This window comes from Prionailurus viverrinus, chromosome C1 (genome assembly GCF_022837055.1).
Source record: "Prionailurus viverrinus isolate Anna chromosome C1, UM_Priviv_1.0, whole genome shotgun sequence".
NCBI lineage: Eukaryota > Metazoa > Chordata > Mammalia > Carnivora > Felidae > Prionailurus > Prionailurus viverrinus.
This window is the reverse complement of record NC_062568.1, coordinates 136206997-136225293: the sequence shown is the minus strand read 5'-3', so window position 1 is coordinate 136225293 and position 18297 is coordinate 136206997. Positions and strand designations below refer to the sequence as shown.

The window sequence follows — 18297 nt, the reverse complement described above, 5'->3', positions numbered from 1 at the left end:
GATTGTGTTGAAATGAGAAATTAACTTAGGCAAAATGAATGTGTTAACAATTTTGGATCTTCAAATTATGAGCAAAGTTTAGCCCTCTCTAGGTCTTTTAAAATTTATTTCAGCAATGTTTTATAGCTTTTAATGTGGAGGTTTTGCACTCTTTTGTTACATTTTTTTTCCTATTTATTTGACCTCTTTTGATTTTAGTGTAAATGAAGTTCTTTCCTTCATTTTCTAGTTGTTCACTATTACACCTGATTATCTTTGGATGATTGCTAGAAATTTTATCGAATATTTATAGAAATAATTTGACACTCTGGGTGATGTTATTTTAACGAAGACTGAATTTCCTTCTGCTTCTGTCCAGATGTTAGACTAGATGCAGATCACTTTAATCCAGTTAGGGATTGAGCAGATTCAAAGTGGGACTTCAGTGCTAAAAAGGGCTTTTGTATTTCCTGTTCATTCTTCATTTAGGGTATAGCCCTTCAGAATCCAACTGAAATTTTGAGATCTCCACCAAAGCCTCCCCTCTTTGATTGACCCGAATTTCAGTTTGTATGCCTCCAAGCTTATAAAGATTGCCAAAAGCTATACTCAGCTTCTTACCTCTCAATCATTTTTTTTTGGCTTTCATTTGGCAATCACCTCAATGGAAAAAGTTTCCTAAAATACTTGAGTCAGCTCTTTTGTCTTCTTTCTTATAACTTATCTCAAAATCTGTGACCATGGTATCTTTCTGAGGCCTTCAAATCATTCCTGCTGTCTTAAAAAAAAAAAATCTATGTGCATGTCTATATCTATATGTGTCTCCCTTTTTTCTTAGCTATTTTCAGGAGTGTTGCTCTGAGACACCCTAATAAGTCATTGCCAGAAGTATATTTTTCTTCTTGTCCCCTCCACTCTTCCATCTCATTCTCCACTAGAATATAATATTGTTCTCTGTATCTCATTTACTGTTGTATTCCTAACACTTAGTATACTGCCTAGCACAAAATAGCACAAAAATATCTAGTCAATAGATATTTGTCAAATCAAAAAATGAATAATACATTGACATTTTCTGTGAAAAGATAGAATGGAAATTCAGAAGAAAATATCTTCCCTGTATTTCTCATAGCTAAGATATAGCTGTTCTTTAGCATAATAGGGTGAGTTCTGAACTTTAATTCAGGACCTTTATAGTTCTAGTGCCTTTTTAATTGATATTCCCTCAAAATGTTAAATAACATCTTTTCTTTATCCATTTGTAAATTATTTATTACTCTCTTATTCATGGAAATAGTTTCAACTGTTATTATAAAGTTAAAGAGTTTTCAAGGGAAAAAATAAAAAAAGATAAAAAGGACATTGGAATTAATGTTCTAATTAACTAATCAAAATATTTAAGTATAAATATAGGTTTGTAATTTTTATGATGGTTATAATTCTTCCAGTGAATACAATCAAGGCAAATAGCTTGTTATCATGTTTTAAGAGGTAAAGATGAAGAATTTCATTAAAAATTGCATTTTGCATAGTACATAAATGTCTACCTATGTTTTTCTCCCTTTCCTTTAGAGCCATTTTAAGTGCCAGATCCAGTTATTTTGCTGCAATGCTGAGTGGCTGCTGGGCTGAAAGCTCCCAAAAGTGTATTACTCTTCAAGGGTAAGCATAATTTTTACAAGGCAGCTTGACTGCAAATAATACTTCATACAGAACACTTCTAATGAATCTGTTTTCTCCATATATTCATTGAAATGTTTCTCATGTTGTGGAATTCAATGAAGTACATCTTCTGAAAATGAGAGATAGTAGGGAACATTTAGTAATAGAGATAGCGTGTTAGTCTTCCCAGACTGCTAAAATAAAATATCACTACTGAGTGGCTTAAACAACAGAAATTTATTTTCTCAGAATTTGGCAAGATCAGAGTACCAGCAAGGTTTGTCTTATGAGAGCTCTTACCTTGGGTTGCAGACAGCTTATTCTCTGTGTGTGCTTAATGGCCTTCCCTTAGTGCATGGGGGCAAGGGGAGGTGAAAAGAAGGTAGAGGGAGAGAGACAGAGAGAGCTCTTTGGTTTCTTCTATTTTAGCACCTCAGGGCAGGGCCCCATCTTATTATCTAATTTAACCTCAATTCCTTATAAGCCCCATCTCCAAATATAGCCACATTGTGGAGTTAGGCCTCAGTATATAAATTTGGGTGCGTGGGGAAACACAAATATTCAGTATGTAAAAGGTAGTTTCTTTTTTATCTTTTAAAGAATAATTTGGATAGGTGTGGATTTCATTGACTTATGAGGCAATGGTGTATCTACACAATTTGTGGCAGTTTATATAAACTGCTAAGATAGTTATTAAGAGATAAACTAGTACCTTAAATGATAAAAAGGACCCTTTGTTTTTTTAGTGTTTATTCATTTTTGAGAGAGAGAAAGACAGAGCGTGCGTGGGGAAGCAGCAGAGAGAGGGAGACATAGAGTCCAAAGCAGGCTCCAGGCTATGAGCTGTCAGCACAGAGCCCAGTGTGGGGCTCTAACCCACAAACTGTGAGATCATGACCTGAGCTGAAGTCAGACGCTTAACCGACTAAGCCACCCAGGTGCCCCAAGAAGGACCCTTTTTTGGTCACAGATAATCACTGTGAAATTCTGTAGTGTACAGTATGGGGAAGGGCTTTCTCAGTAGGAAAAATGCCTGGGAGTTCTGAGGGAACCTCTCAGCCCTGCATCTTGGCCAGAATTTTGGGTACGGCATAGTGATAGTGGCAATTCCATGAAAATGGATGCATGGAAATTACTGATAAATTCTTAGCCATTTATTTGTCACCCTGACCTATAATTTTGGTTCTTCTTGGTTATAATCATCTGGTTCTCTTACTAAGTAGAACAAATCTCCAAATGCCTGTCATTTTGTAATTTTTCACTCTATAAAAAATGGATTTTATATGCCAAGCTAAAGAGTTTATTATCCTGGGTAAAAGGGATGTATAGATAGAGCAGTTGGTGACATTCTGTTATCACTATTGAAAACACTCTGAAAAGTATATGTATCCTACTGATAAGATCTCTTCCTTTATGATGAATTTAAAATATCTGCTGAATAAATAGTGCTAGTAGAGGCTAGAATCTTTCTAAGTGTGCCAATCCTAGGGATAATTATATTGGTGTAATTTTGGAAAATTTTAGATGTTTTAGACATCATTTTAAAAAACTGTCAATCCACTCTCCTTAGAAATGAATTCAACAGAAATTTAAATGGAGAGAGAACACTAGTTTGACTCAAAATGCAACTTCTGACAGTCATTAAAAAATCACGTGATTCTGTGTAGTGAGAAAAAAGTCAAAAGAAGAGTGTGATTATGGGATCTCATTCTACAACAAGGGAAAGTAATTTACAGAAAGCACATGTCTGATTTTTTCCTAGAAGAAATCTTAGTTCCTTGTAGGTTTAGTGACAGTTTTTACTATCTGATGTCTATTAGGTAGCTATTTCTTTCTTCCTTTCTCCAAATAGATTTTGTCCTCAGGAGTAATAGTAATGCCATGTTTTTTCTAGGCTTCTTCCACATTTACTATGCACTTTGATTTTTAGAATCAGTCTTTGAGAGAGCAGGTGTATTCATATATTGCAGATGAGTAAAAACAAGATCAGTTAAGTTAAATGTCTTCCTGGAGTCACCTGGTAAATAAGTGCTTATGCTGAATATAAATCACATGGTTTTGGTAAGTACTTCAGTGTCGATTCCACCACAGTCACTAAAGAGTTTAAAAGTTTCCTGTTGGCATGTATTCTTGAGCTAGTGCATACTCGTCTCCTCCACTGTTTAAATACTTGATTTTCAAATTTTATCCCATAGAACCCTAAAGTTCTTGGTAGTATGTTAGGAAACACATGGCATGGGATTGGGATCTGAGGGGAAAACTATATAAGAAGGGCTGCCCCTTCAACCAGAACTGCTCTACTTTTAGCTCTTTTATGTTGTTTAAGATGACCTCTGAGTTTAGCTATAGGAATAAAGGCAGTCCTTAATCAGCCCTCATGAGTGATCAGATTAAACATTCAAAACACACAGGCTTTTAAAGATGCAGTTTATTTAGAGGTTAGTAGGCAAGAAGGAAGTAGTAGCATCAACTGCTGGTCTCTACAGTCTTAACCTATAATTTTCCATCCTTTATTATGATGGATGTGATGGATGAATATCTCCTGTTATAATATGGCCTGACTACCACTGACCAACTTTAGTAGCTTGCTCAAGGGAAAGCCAAATAGAAGTAGCCAAACTTGTTTTAGAGTTCTGTTTGGCTTTCCCTTGAGCAAGCTACTAAAGTTGATGAATGGTAGTCAGAGACAGATATCATATGATTTCACTTATATGTGAAATCTAAAAAGCAAAACAAATGAATAAACAAACAAAAGGCAGAAACAGACCCATAAATACAGAGAACTAATGACTGACAGAGGGGGAGGGTGTGGGTGTGGGCAAAATGGGTGAAAGAGAGTGGGAGATATAGGCTTCCAGTTGTAGAAAGAATAAGCCACAGGAATAAAAGGTACAGCATAGGGAATATAGTCAATGGTATTGTAATAGTGGTGCATGGTGACAGATGGTAGCTACACTTGAGGTGAGCATAGCATAACATATAGAGTGGTTGAATCACCGTGTTGTATTCTTGAAACTTAAGTAACATTGTGTGTCAACTATACTAAAAAAAATGTCATTGAAATAAAAGCATGTTGTAGTAGTGACAGCAATGATCAGGCTCACTCCCCTTATAGTATTTTCCTCTCTCTTCGGTTGTGGCAAGCAAGGCTCTGTTTCTCACTGGTTCATCTTTCCTATAGCTACTAGGTCAGCAGTGGTGGCTTACTGCTGGAAATCTCACATTGGAAATAAGGATACATTTCTTTTTGGCTCAACTGTTTTGTTTGGTAAAGCAAGGTTTTCTAATACTAAAATGAAGGAAGAAAGTTTCTCCTGACAGATACTGGGTTTTATCCATATCCTTTATTATCATCGCACAATATTTTTTACTTTCCCCTCTTGTACCACATATCAAATTGACTGTGTCAAATTACCACCTACAATGGTATTAGTATCATAGGATATAAAGCTATAGGAAGGCTAAAGGGAATTTAAGAAAATTGAGGCTAAAAAGGATTTAGAAATTTTGCTTTTTAAAAAACTGCACCTTAAAATTTTTTTTTATATTATAACAATCTACAAAACAAATTCTTTTTTCACATTCACATTAGCTTGTATTGTGTACTTGGGTAGATGTTTGTGTGGGTAATATAGTACAGTAAAAAGATCATGGACGTCGGTGTCATTATAGGTAGTCCAGTATCCAGTCCTAACTTGCTACATGACTTTAGGGTCATTGTGTATCTTCCCTGAGTTTCCTAAAGTTGTTGAAAGGATTAAATGAGATATAGTGCTTGGTATGTAATATATAGTGCTTATTAATATTTGTCTTTTCTTTTTTCCCTAGATTAGATTGTTCTCATTTTCTAGAGACAAATGGGTTCAAGCAAGGTCCATTACCAATACCAGGACAGCAATGCCTGCTTTTGCTTGATCAGCAGCCTTTTTTGGAACTGTGCCACTGTTGTATGTCTGCAGGATGTTTCCTGCAGTAGTTTAGAACAAAATCCTGTCTGTCCTCACAGAAAAGAATTACAGTGTTTTTAATGAGTTGGTAACTCATAGACCTATAATGCATATGATATTTTTCAAAATGGATAGCCTTCAGTAAATGGAGGTAGGAATAGTAGAGTCCTGTAATCCTAGTTCTACCTGTGCCCCAGTATTGGGAGGTGGTAGGAAGTTGTCCAGTTTTCATGGACAAAGGTGGAAATTCTCAACATCCTATACTGGAAATTGAACCACAGCCAGTATTTATATAACTGCACACATTTCAATTTTTATATAAATAGAAGTCTTCCATTGGTGGCTTGAGGCTTTAGAACATAAATCTGGATTTTCTCCTCTCCCTTGGGAGATTCCTGGGATTACACTAAATTTTCAGAATGATCTTTTGAAATATAAATTAGATATATGTATTTCTCTTCTGACTAAAATTGCTCAATGCCGTCTCATCACAGTGAGAATTAAACTGAAATCTTTACCACCAACCTATAAGACCCTGTATGATCTGGCTCCTGGGTTTTTCCAGACCATCCCACCTAAATTAACTACAGCCCAACTCTCCAGTTACCCTCTTTTATATTGTTATGTTGTTTTCATGGCACTTTTCACTATTAAAAGTACCTTTTTTATATATATTTGTTTACATATTTACTGTCCATGGTCTCCCTCTACAATGAAAGCTTCTTGTATCTTCGAGGTCTAGAATAGAGCCTATTATTCAATAAATAATTGAATGTGAATGAACAAACGAATGAATGAGTCCCTATGTTACCTTAGCCCACAGACACAGGACCCTGAAACTTTAGGAAGCACACATAAAGCACAGAGATTTTAGTAGACTAGATGTATGTTTATTCTCTGATCTTAGAGCTCTGTCCTCTCATAGGTCTTTCTTCCCTAAATATATGTAATGTTTTCATCTCCTAAAAGCTTTTATTCTGATTACATTTATTTGTTTAAAAAAAATTTTTTTTTTCAACGTTTATTTATTTTGGGGACAGAGAGCGACAGAGCATGAACGGGGGAGGGGCAGAGAGAGAGGGAGACACAGAATCGGAAACAGGCTCCAGGCTCTGAGCCATCAGCCCAGAGCCTGACGCGGGGCTCGAACTCACGGACTGTGAGATCGTGACCTGGCTGAAGTCGGACGCTCAACCGACTGCGCCACCCAGGCGCCCCTAAAAAAAATTTTTTTTAATGGTTTTATTTATTTTTGAAGGAGAGAGAGAGACAGAGCATGAGCGGGGGGGGGGGGGGGGGGGGGAGGGGGGGGAGGAGCAGAGAGAGAGGGAGACACCGAATTCGAAGCAGGCTCCAGGCTCTAAGCTGTCAGCACAGAGCCCGATGCAGGGCTCGAACCCATGAACTGTGAGATCATGACCTGAGCCAAAGTCGTACGCCTAACTGACTGAGCCACCCAGGCACCCCTATTCTGATTACATTTAAATGGGGATAGTGCTTTCAGTCTTTCCATTTAAACTGTGGGCTATTGAAGTGATTTGTTGTTTTTCTAGGTCATTTGATCATGTTTTTATAAATACTTTTAGTAAAAATACAAATGAGTTACGACACTGTGATGAAAATGCAGTTTAGTAAAACATCTGTAAAACTGAGGGAAAATGTTTTCTTGCTGTTTTTATAACCATATATTGATATATAGGCCCAAATGTCTGGATGTTCCTATCTAGTTTAATAAAACTATTGTTTTTCTTTAGTCATTATTATCTTTTGCTTGAAAAGTCAGGTCTGGAAAGAAACTATTATTTAACCATAAATGACCAATCCTCATTAACAGTAAGAAGAATAGCTCTTGAAATTTTGATGGAAAGTGCATTGAATAGTATATATTCTAGTAATTACGCTAGTGTTTTAGATTAGCAGACTGCAGATAATGTGGCATGATTATTCTGAGATTAAATCTTGCCATATCCATAGTATGTAAATTAGAAGAGATTTGACTTTTTTTCCTAAGTATTAAAGATGTGGAGTTTTTGAACCAGCATAAACCAGTACTTGGCCATAGTGGGGGGCCAGTAAATATGTATTAAATTAATTAATACATATTTAAATTAATTAAATTAATTAAAAAATACTTACATATTTTCAACTTAGTATTCCTCTGAAGGCAATGCTATAAGTGTCCAAGTAAGCCATTCATTAAACATTCTTCAAACATGTCTTGAGCATATGTTGTATAAGGCCATAGAATCAAACACCTGAGTCCTACCCTGTGGAACTCTATTTCTTTTCTTCTCTCTTTCCTTCTTTCTTGCTTTTAGCAGATTAGATACTGTAATATCTTAAGATTGTATAATATTGTTAAGCTAGCTTAACAAACTGTGGGAGTCTTATCAGCACTGTTCCCACCCTGATTTCCACTGCAGAGCTCCAATATTGTGTGGGGGAAGAAAATTCTTCTCATCCTGGGGGTACAGAATCAATGCTGACATTCGGTTGCTACTAGAATGACAAGGATAAATAAGATACAGCCTGCCCTAGCAGGACTCAGTCTAGAAGGAGAAACAAATGTGTAAATAAAGATATCACAAGTCAGTCTGATAAATGTGATAATGGAAGTATATAGTATAGTGTACTGCTTAAGAGCCCATACTTTGGAGTCAGTAGGCCTGGATTTAAATGATAGTGTATCGCTAGCCATTTGGCCTTGGGCAAGTTCCTTGATTTCAGTTTTTCATTTATAAAACAAGGCTAATAATAGTATCTCCTATTGAGTTGTTACGATTATTAAATGAGCCAGTGGCACTCAAAATGCTTATTAGCTCAGTGACTTGTTCATAAGTGCTCAATAAATGTTAGTTATTACTATGTTTACCATTCAGTGATTTTTTTTTCCCTTGGAAACGTTAAGGAAACAATCAGAGATAAAGAGCCACGTGTCTGGTTTCTGAAAGATGAAGGAAGTAGAGAGAGAGAATATTTTAAACAGAGTATATGGATGTACTAAGGCATAGATGTATAAGGAATTATAAGTAGTTCAGGTGCAGGAAATGAGTAGTTCATTTATCTTGGAACAGCTGCTAGAGAGGGTGAACTAGAGGTCAGATGATAAAGAACACTATACACCAGTCTAAGGAATTTGAACTTTTTTTCTATGGGCAATAGAGAATTGTTGAAGGGTTTTCACTCTAATAGCAGTGTGGGAAATGGGATGCAAAGAGATTATTTCAGGTAGGAAACTTACATGAGAGAGAAGATACAGTCATAGTACAGATTAGAGGAAAAATTTCACCTCTCCCAGAGCAGTCAGAGGAGAAACAGACAGCAGAGGCTAACTTCCAGAAATTTTTGAAGCTATAAGTGATGAGATATAATGAGGGAGAGGATTAAGATGAATCTCACGGTCTAATTTAGGTATCTAGGGGTGCCTGGGTGGCTCAGTCGGTCAGCTCAGGTCATGATCTCGCAGTCTGTGAGTTGGAGCCCCGTGTCAGGCTCTGTGCTGACAGCTCAGAGCCGGAAGCCTGCTTCAGATTCTGTGTCTCCCTCTCTCTCTGCCCCTCCCTAACTCATTCTCTCTTTCTGTCAAAAATAAACAAACATTAAAAAAATTAAAAAAAAATAATTTAGGTATCTAGATGATAATCTAGCTGAGATTTTTGGGCGGACTTCTTCCTGTTCAAAATAATATGAAAGAGTCAGTAGATGAAGTAAGAAAACATTTTCTTTGTTATTGATAAAAACACTTCAAGTAGTAAAACATGTGTTAAGGTAAGAGCCAAAGTTGACTTGCTTACTGTGTCTCCTCTATGACTACCCACCTGAAAGAAAGTCTGAAATTGGATAGCAGATGCACTTTTCCCCAATCACATCTTCAGACTCGTTCAGCAGAGAAGAAAGGAAAAAAGAAATTACATTACCTCTCATCTTGGGTTCCTCTGGACCATTGATAAGTGGTTATTGTCCATGAACCAGATGCAAGAAGCCCTGTAACAGTGCTATGAACAAAATAGGAACAGCAAAAAAATAAATAAAGACTGAATCTGGGGTGCTGGGAGAGGTAGGAAAGAGGAAGGAGGCCATGAAATCAGTTTGAGATCTAGTAGTCAGTAGGACGTAAAGTTACCACTCCAGACTACTTCTTTTTTTTTTTTTTTAATTTTTTTTTTCAATGTTTATTTATTTTTGGGACAGAGAGAGACAGAGCATGAACGGGGGAGGGGCAGAGAGAGAGGGAGACACAGAATCGGAAACAGGCTCCAGGCTCTGAGCCATCAGCCCAGAGCCCGACGCGGGGCTCGAACTCACGGACCGCGAGATCGTGACCTGGCTGAAGTCGGACGCTTAACCGACTGCGCCACTCAGGCGCCCCCAGACTACTTCTTTAAGTCATATCTTTTCTTTTCATCTGTAATAAGGATGTTGGCCAAGCTAGAGTGCTGGATAGGTATTACAAATTAAGAAATCTGTGCAGCATAACAAGAATCTTTTTAGTGAATAGAATTGTTCATCAGAGGCTTTAAGAAGACCAGAGGCCATTTGTCAGTGATGCTGAGGAGAGGATTTCCTAATGAGCCAGAGGTTGGACTGGGACCTCTCAGATCCCTTCTAACTCTAAAAGTTCATTAAAGAAGATGCTCAACAAATAATTAGTGATTTGCTAATATACCAATAATATTTTATAACATATAAAAATCTATAACTGTAGTTATACTTCATTTTAAATTAATGGAATAACTGCATGGATGTTATTTGAAGAACATACTCTTCAGATAAAAGTGAGATTAAAACTTTATCTTAGCTAAAATTTTATGAGTAAATAGAGTGTATTGTTGATATCAGTTTCACTTTATTTCTGGATTTGAATTTGGTTTTCTTTTATATTGCAGTATAAACCATGTAGAAATGAATGTTATGATGCATTTTATATATGGAGGAACTTTGGACTTTCCAGAGAAAACTAATGTTGGGTATGTATTATTTTTAAATCATTTTAAGTATAAAAGTATTAATACTTTGTGGTGTCTGCTTTGTTGAGCTTTGTTTTAAAATGTCAATACAGTAGAAGCTTCACTTTCATTATTTTGCCATATCATGTGTATTTGGGGAGTATCTAAAAACAGGAGGTCGCCTTATTTAGAAGAAAGGATGATCTAGCAACTCACAGTAATAAGATTAAGAAAAGACTTTATTTGACTGAGATTTTGTTAGAAAGACCTTATATTTGTTTTGGAAAATAAACGACACGTTTTTATAAAGTAAAATTGAATATCAAATTTTGAACAATTTACTATTTTGTTTTCAAATTTTAGGACTACTCTTTTAAACAGCAAGAGAAAAGTAAAAAGAAAAACCTTAAAATTAGTTTATAGACATCCTAAAAAACAACAATGGTTCTTAAGTGCTGTTTAGTGAAATGCCATGTAAGCACTGAAACTGTAGTAGAAAGTGAAATCTACCTTGCTCTTCCAATTTTTTGGATGTGTTCTTCTTCTATTGCTGTTTTCATACCAAACAAATGAAAGCTGCTTTTTAATTTAAATATTCATTGGTTTTTTAAATTACAAACTGAGTAAATGATTTTGGGGGGAAAATGTCATGAGTCACAGGGATTGAGTATTGAAATTTATCCCCCTGGAAACCTATAGGAAATTTTATCATGCCCTCAAGGCTTGTTGGTTTCCTAAGTACCTAAAGTGAGTGTGGTACTTGGAAATTCTTGCCAAATGAAAGAAGCAGTGGAAACTCGCTGAGGCATTGGATACTGTTTTCAGTCTTAGAGTCATTTGTAGGTATTTTCAGTATGATAACCATCAATTAATTGCCCTCCTCCCAAGTTTTTATTATAGAGATTTCTTGCAAAGAGTTTTATAACTTTTACAGCCTTTGAAGCAGCTTCCTGGACTTTGCTGAATATGTCACTGACAATATGAGGGCAATTTGAAACATCTCCAATTTACTTCATGTTATTCTCCACTAACCAAGTCATCTGACAGTACTTTCAAACTTTGACCTGTGTCCTTTTTATTATCCATAAAGGATATCTACTATGTAGGACAGAAAGTTAGAGTTAAAATAATTCAGATTATTATTATTTTTTTAAACAGGCTATCTATTATTAAGACATTACTGTGTATTAGTCCTTAGTTTTTAAATTGGAGAATTAACAGTCTATCTCTTTTTATTTTAGTCAGATACTCAATATGGCTGATATGTATGGACTAGAAGGATTAAAAGAAGTAGCAATCTATATTTTAAGAAGAGATTACTGTAATTTCTTTCAGAAGGTAATTATTGAGTCTCAGAAATCTTTTACCCAGTGCTTAAAGTCACCCATTATTATCTACTAGATTTTTAACTCTGATAGTGAATAGTGCTTTGAATCTTAAAAAATATTCAGTCAATTTAACTAATGGGAACTCTAGTTGAGAAATAGCTCATATGATATGCTTACAAAAAAACAGAAATTAATTCAGATCATTTAAGTAAAATAAAATTGACATGGAGTTTATTGAAAGGATATAGGAGTATCCTTTATAATTCAAAGGTGGAGTGTGCAGCTGGGACTGAGTCAGGGTGGGTGGCTCAGTCAGTTAAGCGTCCAACTCTTAATCTTGGTTCAGGTCATGATCTTGTAGTTTATGAGATCGAGCCCCACATTGGGCTCTGCACTGACATTGCAGAGCCTGCCTGGGATACTCTCTCTCTCTCTGTGTCTCTCTGTCCCTCCCTCCCCTGCTTGTGTCCATGCGTTCTCTCTCTCACTCAAAATAAATAAACAGAGAAAAAAAACCACATTTATCACAAGTGTTTCATTTGTTCTTTTCCCTGAAAGTACGCTCTTCCTTCCTGTCATTTCTCTTTATAGCATCTACTTGAGATGGAATATATTTCTCTTCTCATCAACTGGAGTATGAATACTAACTTTTAACTTTAGTTAATATAAACATAAATTTATTGTTTAAAGAAAGATCTCCTACTACACATTTGTACAGATGCCATTTTGTACATTATTCTTAGATTATCTAATGTTTTAACTTACTCTGTGACTATAGGTTATTTTTTATGTACTTAATCATTTTCTAAATTCTCTACAGTGATCATATATTATTACTTTTATAATCAACAAAAAAGCAAATCTTAAAATAGTTGTTGTACATCGATATTCCCTTCTTATTGGGTACCTGAGGCAGCAGTATATATTGTATGCATTTTAATTAGGTAATTTTAATAATTTTAATAACATGTAAATTTATATTTTTGTGTTGGGTAGGACTTTCCTACCTCTGTATAAGTTGCAGCTGAAGAAGCACCCCATGTACTAAAAGAGAGCCATGAACAGTTGCCTATAGCACCACCTCCACTACCACCCAGAGTTTACTGAGAAACATTAAACTCCTCAGCTACCTTTAATCAATCATTTATTCCAGCCTCTAGAAGTAAGGAAATTAGAAGAAGGAGGGTGGTCTGTGGTATCCTGAACTTTGTAGAAAGTGAATAATTCTGATGAAAGATTTTCCTTCTCTTTCGTCTGCTTCCCTCATCTACCCAGCCAAGTGAAAGTTAGGAGGGAGATCCAAGCATATCTGAATAAAAATTAAAGATAGAGGGTATCTGCAATGAGGAGATATGTCTTATCCTTCAGATGGACATATGCCACATCTGTAAAACCAGCCCACTTTGGAGCTTCCATTAAAGAATAAAAGAAAATGGTAAGAGATTTCTTGGGAGAGCCTGAATTTCTTGGAATATGCCTCAGAAGCCAGTAAGAGTACCCTCATATGTGGAGATTTCTAAAGGGAGAAACCAGTACTAGTTTGGCCATTAGGGACAATAGCTGTTGTCATGTGTAGAAAAAAGTAGGGGCGCCTGTCTGGCTCAGTTGGTAGAGTGTGCAACTCCTGATTTCGGTGTTGTGAGTTCAAGCCCCACATTGGGTGTAGAGATTACTTAAAAGTAAAATCTTAAAAAGAAGAAAAGAAAAAAGTATGGGGAGTCCACTCCACACCCGTTACATCTGGTTCGTGGGGAGGGAAGAGGACCTTAGTGGTTCTTTGAAGATTAGAGGTTGCTGGTACAGGGCCAAATGATGCTGTGTCCCACCTAGGGATCACTGCGCATCATGAACCACTAGAAGAATCTTTATCCACTGAGGGGCTAGGGTTACATATAGTCTGCTCCTAAAGAGTCATTGGCAAAGGCCATCAACATCTTTTTTTTTTTAATTTTTTTTTAATGTTTATTTATTTTTGAGAGAGAGAAACAGAGCATGAGCGGGGGAGGAGCAGAGAGAGAGGGAGGCACAGAATCCGAAACAGGCTCCAGGCTCTGAGCTGTCAGCACAGAGCCTGACGTAGGGCTCGAACTCACAAACTGTGAGATCATGACCTGAGCCGAAGCCAGACGCTTAACCAAATGAGCCACCCAGGTGCCCCAAAGCCATCAACATCTTAATTAGAGCAAACTCAGTGACATCAACCTATTTCCATGCTGTGTCTGGTTATTTATATGGCCATTCATAGCCCTCTTTCACAGGAGTTAGACCTAGAAAATGGAGGAGCAAGAGGAGACCACACCATGCTCTACTCCTGATCCCATATTTCCCCAACTATAAATGTAATCAGTGATGGGGGAGAGAAAGATGTAAAGCCAGATATAAGATAGGTGTCTAAATAGTACTGTGCTGATTTCAATTCCAAAAAATAACCAGAAAATACTGGAATTTGCCTATAATGTCATGAAGGGATGGAAAAAAGGAGAATTTGACACAGCATAGTTGGCAGCATTATCTGGGAAAAAAGTTTTATGTTAGTATCTCCTCTGAACTGAGACTACTCAATAAATGAATTACATCTAAGATTTTATTTATTTTTTATTTTTAAAAAATGTTTTATTTTTATTTTTTATTTTTTATTTTCCTTTTTTGAAAATATGATTTATTGTCAAATTGGCTTGCATACAACACCCAGTGCTCATCCCAAGTGCCTTCCTCAATGCCCATCACCTATTTTCCCTCTCCCCCCACCCACCCCCATCCACCCTCAGTTTGTTCTCTGTATTTAAGAGTCTCTTGTGGTTTGCCTCCCTCCCTCTCTGTAACTATATCTTTTTCCCTTTCCCTTCCTCCTTGGTCTTCTGTTAAGTTTCTCAAGATCCACATATGAATGAAAACATATGTGGTTTATATATACAATGGAATACCACTTGGCAATGAGAAAGAATGAAATCATGCCATTTGCAGCAACATGGATGGAACTGCAAGGTATTATGCTGAGTGAAATAAGTCAGAGAAGGACTGGTATCATACATTTTCATACATTGTCGGGAATAAGCTTAGAAATTCCCTGGGCTTGCACCAATGGGTTAACAAGGCATAAAGAATTACAAAGCCATAGGATGCTCACACCCAAGTTTGGGTAAACAAGATTAGGTGAATAAAGGTAGAGAAGGGGGGCTAAGGCCCCCAGAATAAAGTAGGGGGAAAAGGCCCCCAGAATAGACGGGGGGGCAAATGTCCCCAATATAAAGGTATATGAGGTAAGCAAGATTAGGTATTCAGGGTGAAAGCACCCCCCCAATTTAGTACTATAGCAGAAAGCTGCTTTCACAGGAAGGAAGGACCAACGTAGATAAACAGGTAAATAGGGCTATAGACCTCTGTGCTGCAGTGAAGCTGTCGAGAGCAGAGCTGATTAACAAAAGAAAGGTGTCTTGTTAACCCTGAAGTTACTTGCTGTATCTGTCTTATCCCCTAGGCTGGCTAAGATAAACAGACATGGTGCTTCCTGTCTGCCATTAACAATCATCTGACCATCCGCCTGGGGCCAGGATTTTGTTTTGTATTAATCCAAACCCCTAACCCCAAATATCTTCAAGACCCCCTTTCCTTCGCGTCCATAAGTTAGTGTTCATAGTTTCATTGCCTCTTTGTGCGCATCCATCACCATGTTTGTAAGCCTTCTGATCCTAATACAAATGGTGCAAGGACCCTCATTCGGGGCTCTTGTCTTTTCTTGGACATTAGCCATCTCTCGCTTTTAATCCTGCATCCGCTCTCTTGTGGGACAAAAGAGAACTTTAGACTTAGAGTCTATACAATACATCTGACATTTTAAAAATAATCTCTTTTATGGATAGTCTTTGGACCATTGCCTCTAGTTTTTAGTATGTTTATAAGTATACATAGGTTGTATGCAGCTTCTTGCATTTTACTTACAATAATTCACTTGATTTTTAAAACACAGAAGGCATATTTGTTAACATTAAAACAACAGAAAATGAAATTTTAAATAGATTATCAATATGATACTTTGTTGAAAACTTTTTTCACTTTATTTTACTTGTTTTAATATATTTTATTGTGGTAACAGATATTTGAGAGAATAATTTTTGCTTTTATTGCTTGATCTTTAAACTTTTGCTTTACATATTTTTATAATATATAACTTTATAAATATATCTTTGAAAGTATAATTTTTAACTTCTAGATCTCAGGGGTATCTGGGTGGCTCAGTCGGTTAAGCATCTGACTTTGGCTCAGGTCATGGTCTCACCATCCATGAGTTTGAGCCCTGCATCCGGCTCTGTGCTGGCAGCTCAGAACCTGGAGTCTGCTTTGAATTCTATGTCTACCTCTCTCTTTGCCCCTCCCCTGCTCATGCTCTGACTCTCCCTCAAAAAGAAATAAACATTTAAAAAAGTTTTAACTTCTAGATCTTAATTATGTAGTTTCTTGCCAGTGACTTACTTGCATGTGATAAGCCTATTGTAACACACTGCACAGTAATACAAATTTGGGTAGAAAGTCATGGGTAACTGGCCCTGAAACTCCTGACAAGCTTTAGTCATTTCATTAACTTCACAATTTTACCTTTTACACAATTAAAATTTTTGGACTTCATTTATAGAATTACAGTGAACTTTACATTATATATTTTTCATCACTTCTTTTTTTTTTTTAAGTTTATTTTTCAGAGAGACAGAGACAGAGCAAGCGGGAGAGTGAGTGAGAGAGAGAGAGAGAGAGAGAGAGAGAGAATCCCAAGCAGGCTCTGCACTACCAGTGCAGATGTGGGGCTTGAGCTCACACAACCATGAGATCATGACCTGAGTGGAAATCAAGAGTTGGACTCTTAGCCAACTGAGCCACCTAGATGCCCCTTTTTTGCCATTTCTTTAAAAACATATCTTGGGTAGTGATTTAAATATATCTCTTCCCAAATTCTGCAAGCAGATTTTGAAAATGACTAAAGGTCTGTCATCCTGTTACAAAATACTTGGAAATTAGCATTTTTATATAAGTGAAATTCTCAGAGAGTTAAAGTAACCTTTTAAGCCAGTGGTCAGTAAACCTTTTCTGTAAAAGGCCAGATAGCAAATATTGTAGGCTTTGTGGGCCATGCATTCTCTATCACATCTACTCAGCTCTGCTGTTGTGGAACAGAAGCATCTACAGACAACATGTAAAGGAACATCATAGTAGTATTCCAATAAAACTTTATTCACAAAAACAGTGATGGGCTACATTGGCCCACTAGTATAGTTCCCTAGTCTCTGCTTTAAGCAGCAAATTACTTTGTATTTTAATTTTTTTATGGAAATTATTCTTATACATCAATTAGTGGACTTTGTGTTGTAAAGAGCTGGTTATTCCTAAATTAGATTGCTGGACCTCTTTTTTTTTTTTTTTTTTTTTTTTTTTTTTTGAGCGAGAGTAAGGGAAGAGAGAATCTTTAAATTTTTTATTTTTGTATTTATTTTTATTTTAGAGAGAGCATGAGCTAAGGTGAGGGGCAGAGGGAGAGAGAGAATCTTAAGCTGAGTCCATGCTGACACAGGACTTGAGCACAGCCCTGGGATCATGACATGAGCTGAAATCAAGAGTTGGATGCTGAACAAACTGAGCTACCCAGGTGCCCCACATTCCTGGATGTTTTAACTCTTGTGTTTACTTTTATAATTTTTTAGACTTCTGAGTGTTTTTATGTTTATACCAGTAGTTTCTTCCCAAGAGTTTGATACTCTTGTCTGAAGTGGTTCAGAAAACCAAATTATTTAACTTGGTAGAATTATCACTGCATCATCTATATAGTGATAGCCATTTTTATTTTATTTTATTTTTTTATTTCTTTTTTTGTTATTTTGAGAGAGAGAAAGAGAGTGTACAAGCTGGGGAGGGGCAGAGAGAAGGAAAGACAGAATCTCAAGCAGGCTCCACACCATCAGTGCAGAACCCAGTGTGGGGCTCGAACTCACAAACCATGAGATTATGACCTGAGCCGAAATCAAGACTTGGACTCTTAACCAACTGACCATTTTTTATTTTAGAATAGCCTAGAGTACCTCCAGTTATTGCAAAGGGAATAACCAGTTTGTTCATATACAAAGCAAAATATTTACATTCAATTTATTGAACACTAATGTAATACTTTTAGGAGAAGTGTATTAGAAACTCAAATTAATAGCAGTTCATAATTTTAAAAGTTGCAAATCACTAACCTTATTAGAAAGATCACCCTGGGTGTAATTCTAAAGAAGCTTTGCTCTTCTCTGAGAGCAAGGGATCTTCAGAAAGATACACTTAGAGACCACATACACAATTGGCTGATTGATGATCTTTATTTAGTATATAAACCCCACATTACAACAAATGAATGTGTACCAAGAGAAGTTGAACTCTATTCACCCTAATAGGCAATAGATATGCTTAGAA

The 18297-nt window shown here is 36.5% G+C and overlaps 1 protein-coding gene across 3 annotated transcripts in view; it reads left to right on the top strand.

Moving 5' to 3' along the window:
• BTBD8 (BTB domain containing 8) overlaps positions 1-18297 on the top strand; it is a 122592-nt gene that overhangs the window by 58130 nt on the left and 46165 nt on the right. For all 3 annotated transcript variants that reach the window (XR_007154974.1, XM_047872146.1, XM_047872147.1), the window contains exons 5-7: positions 1552-1641; positions 10475-10555; positions 11776-11872. Coding sequence is in view for 2 of the 3 variants with exons in the window: in XM_047872146.1 (XP_047728102.1) it covers positions 1552-1641; positions 10475-10555; positions 11776-11872 (268 nt within the window). In the remaining variant the exon portion in view is untranslated. The remainder of the gene's footprint in view (positions 1-1551; positions 1642-10474; positions 10556-11775; positions 11873-18297) is intronic.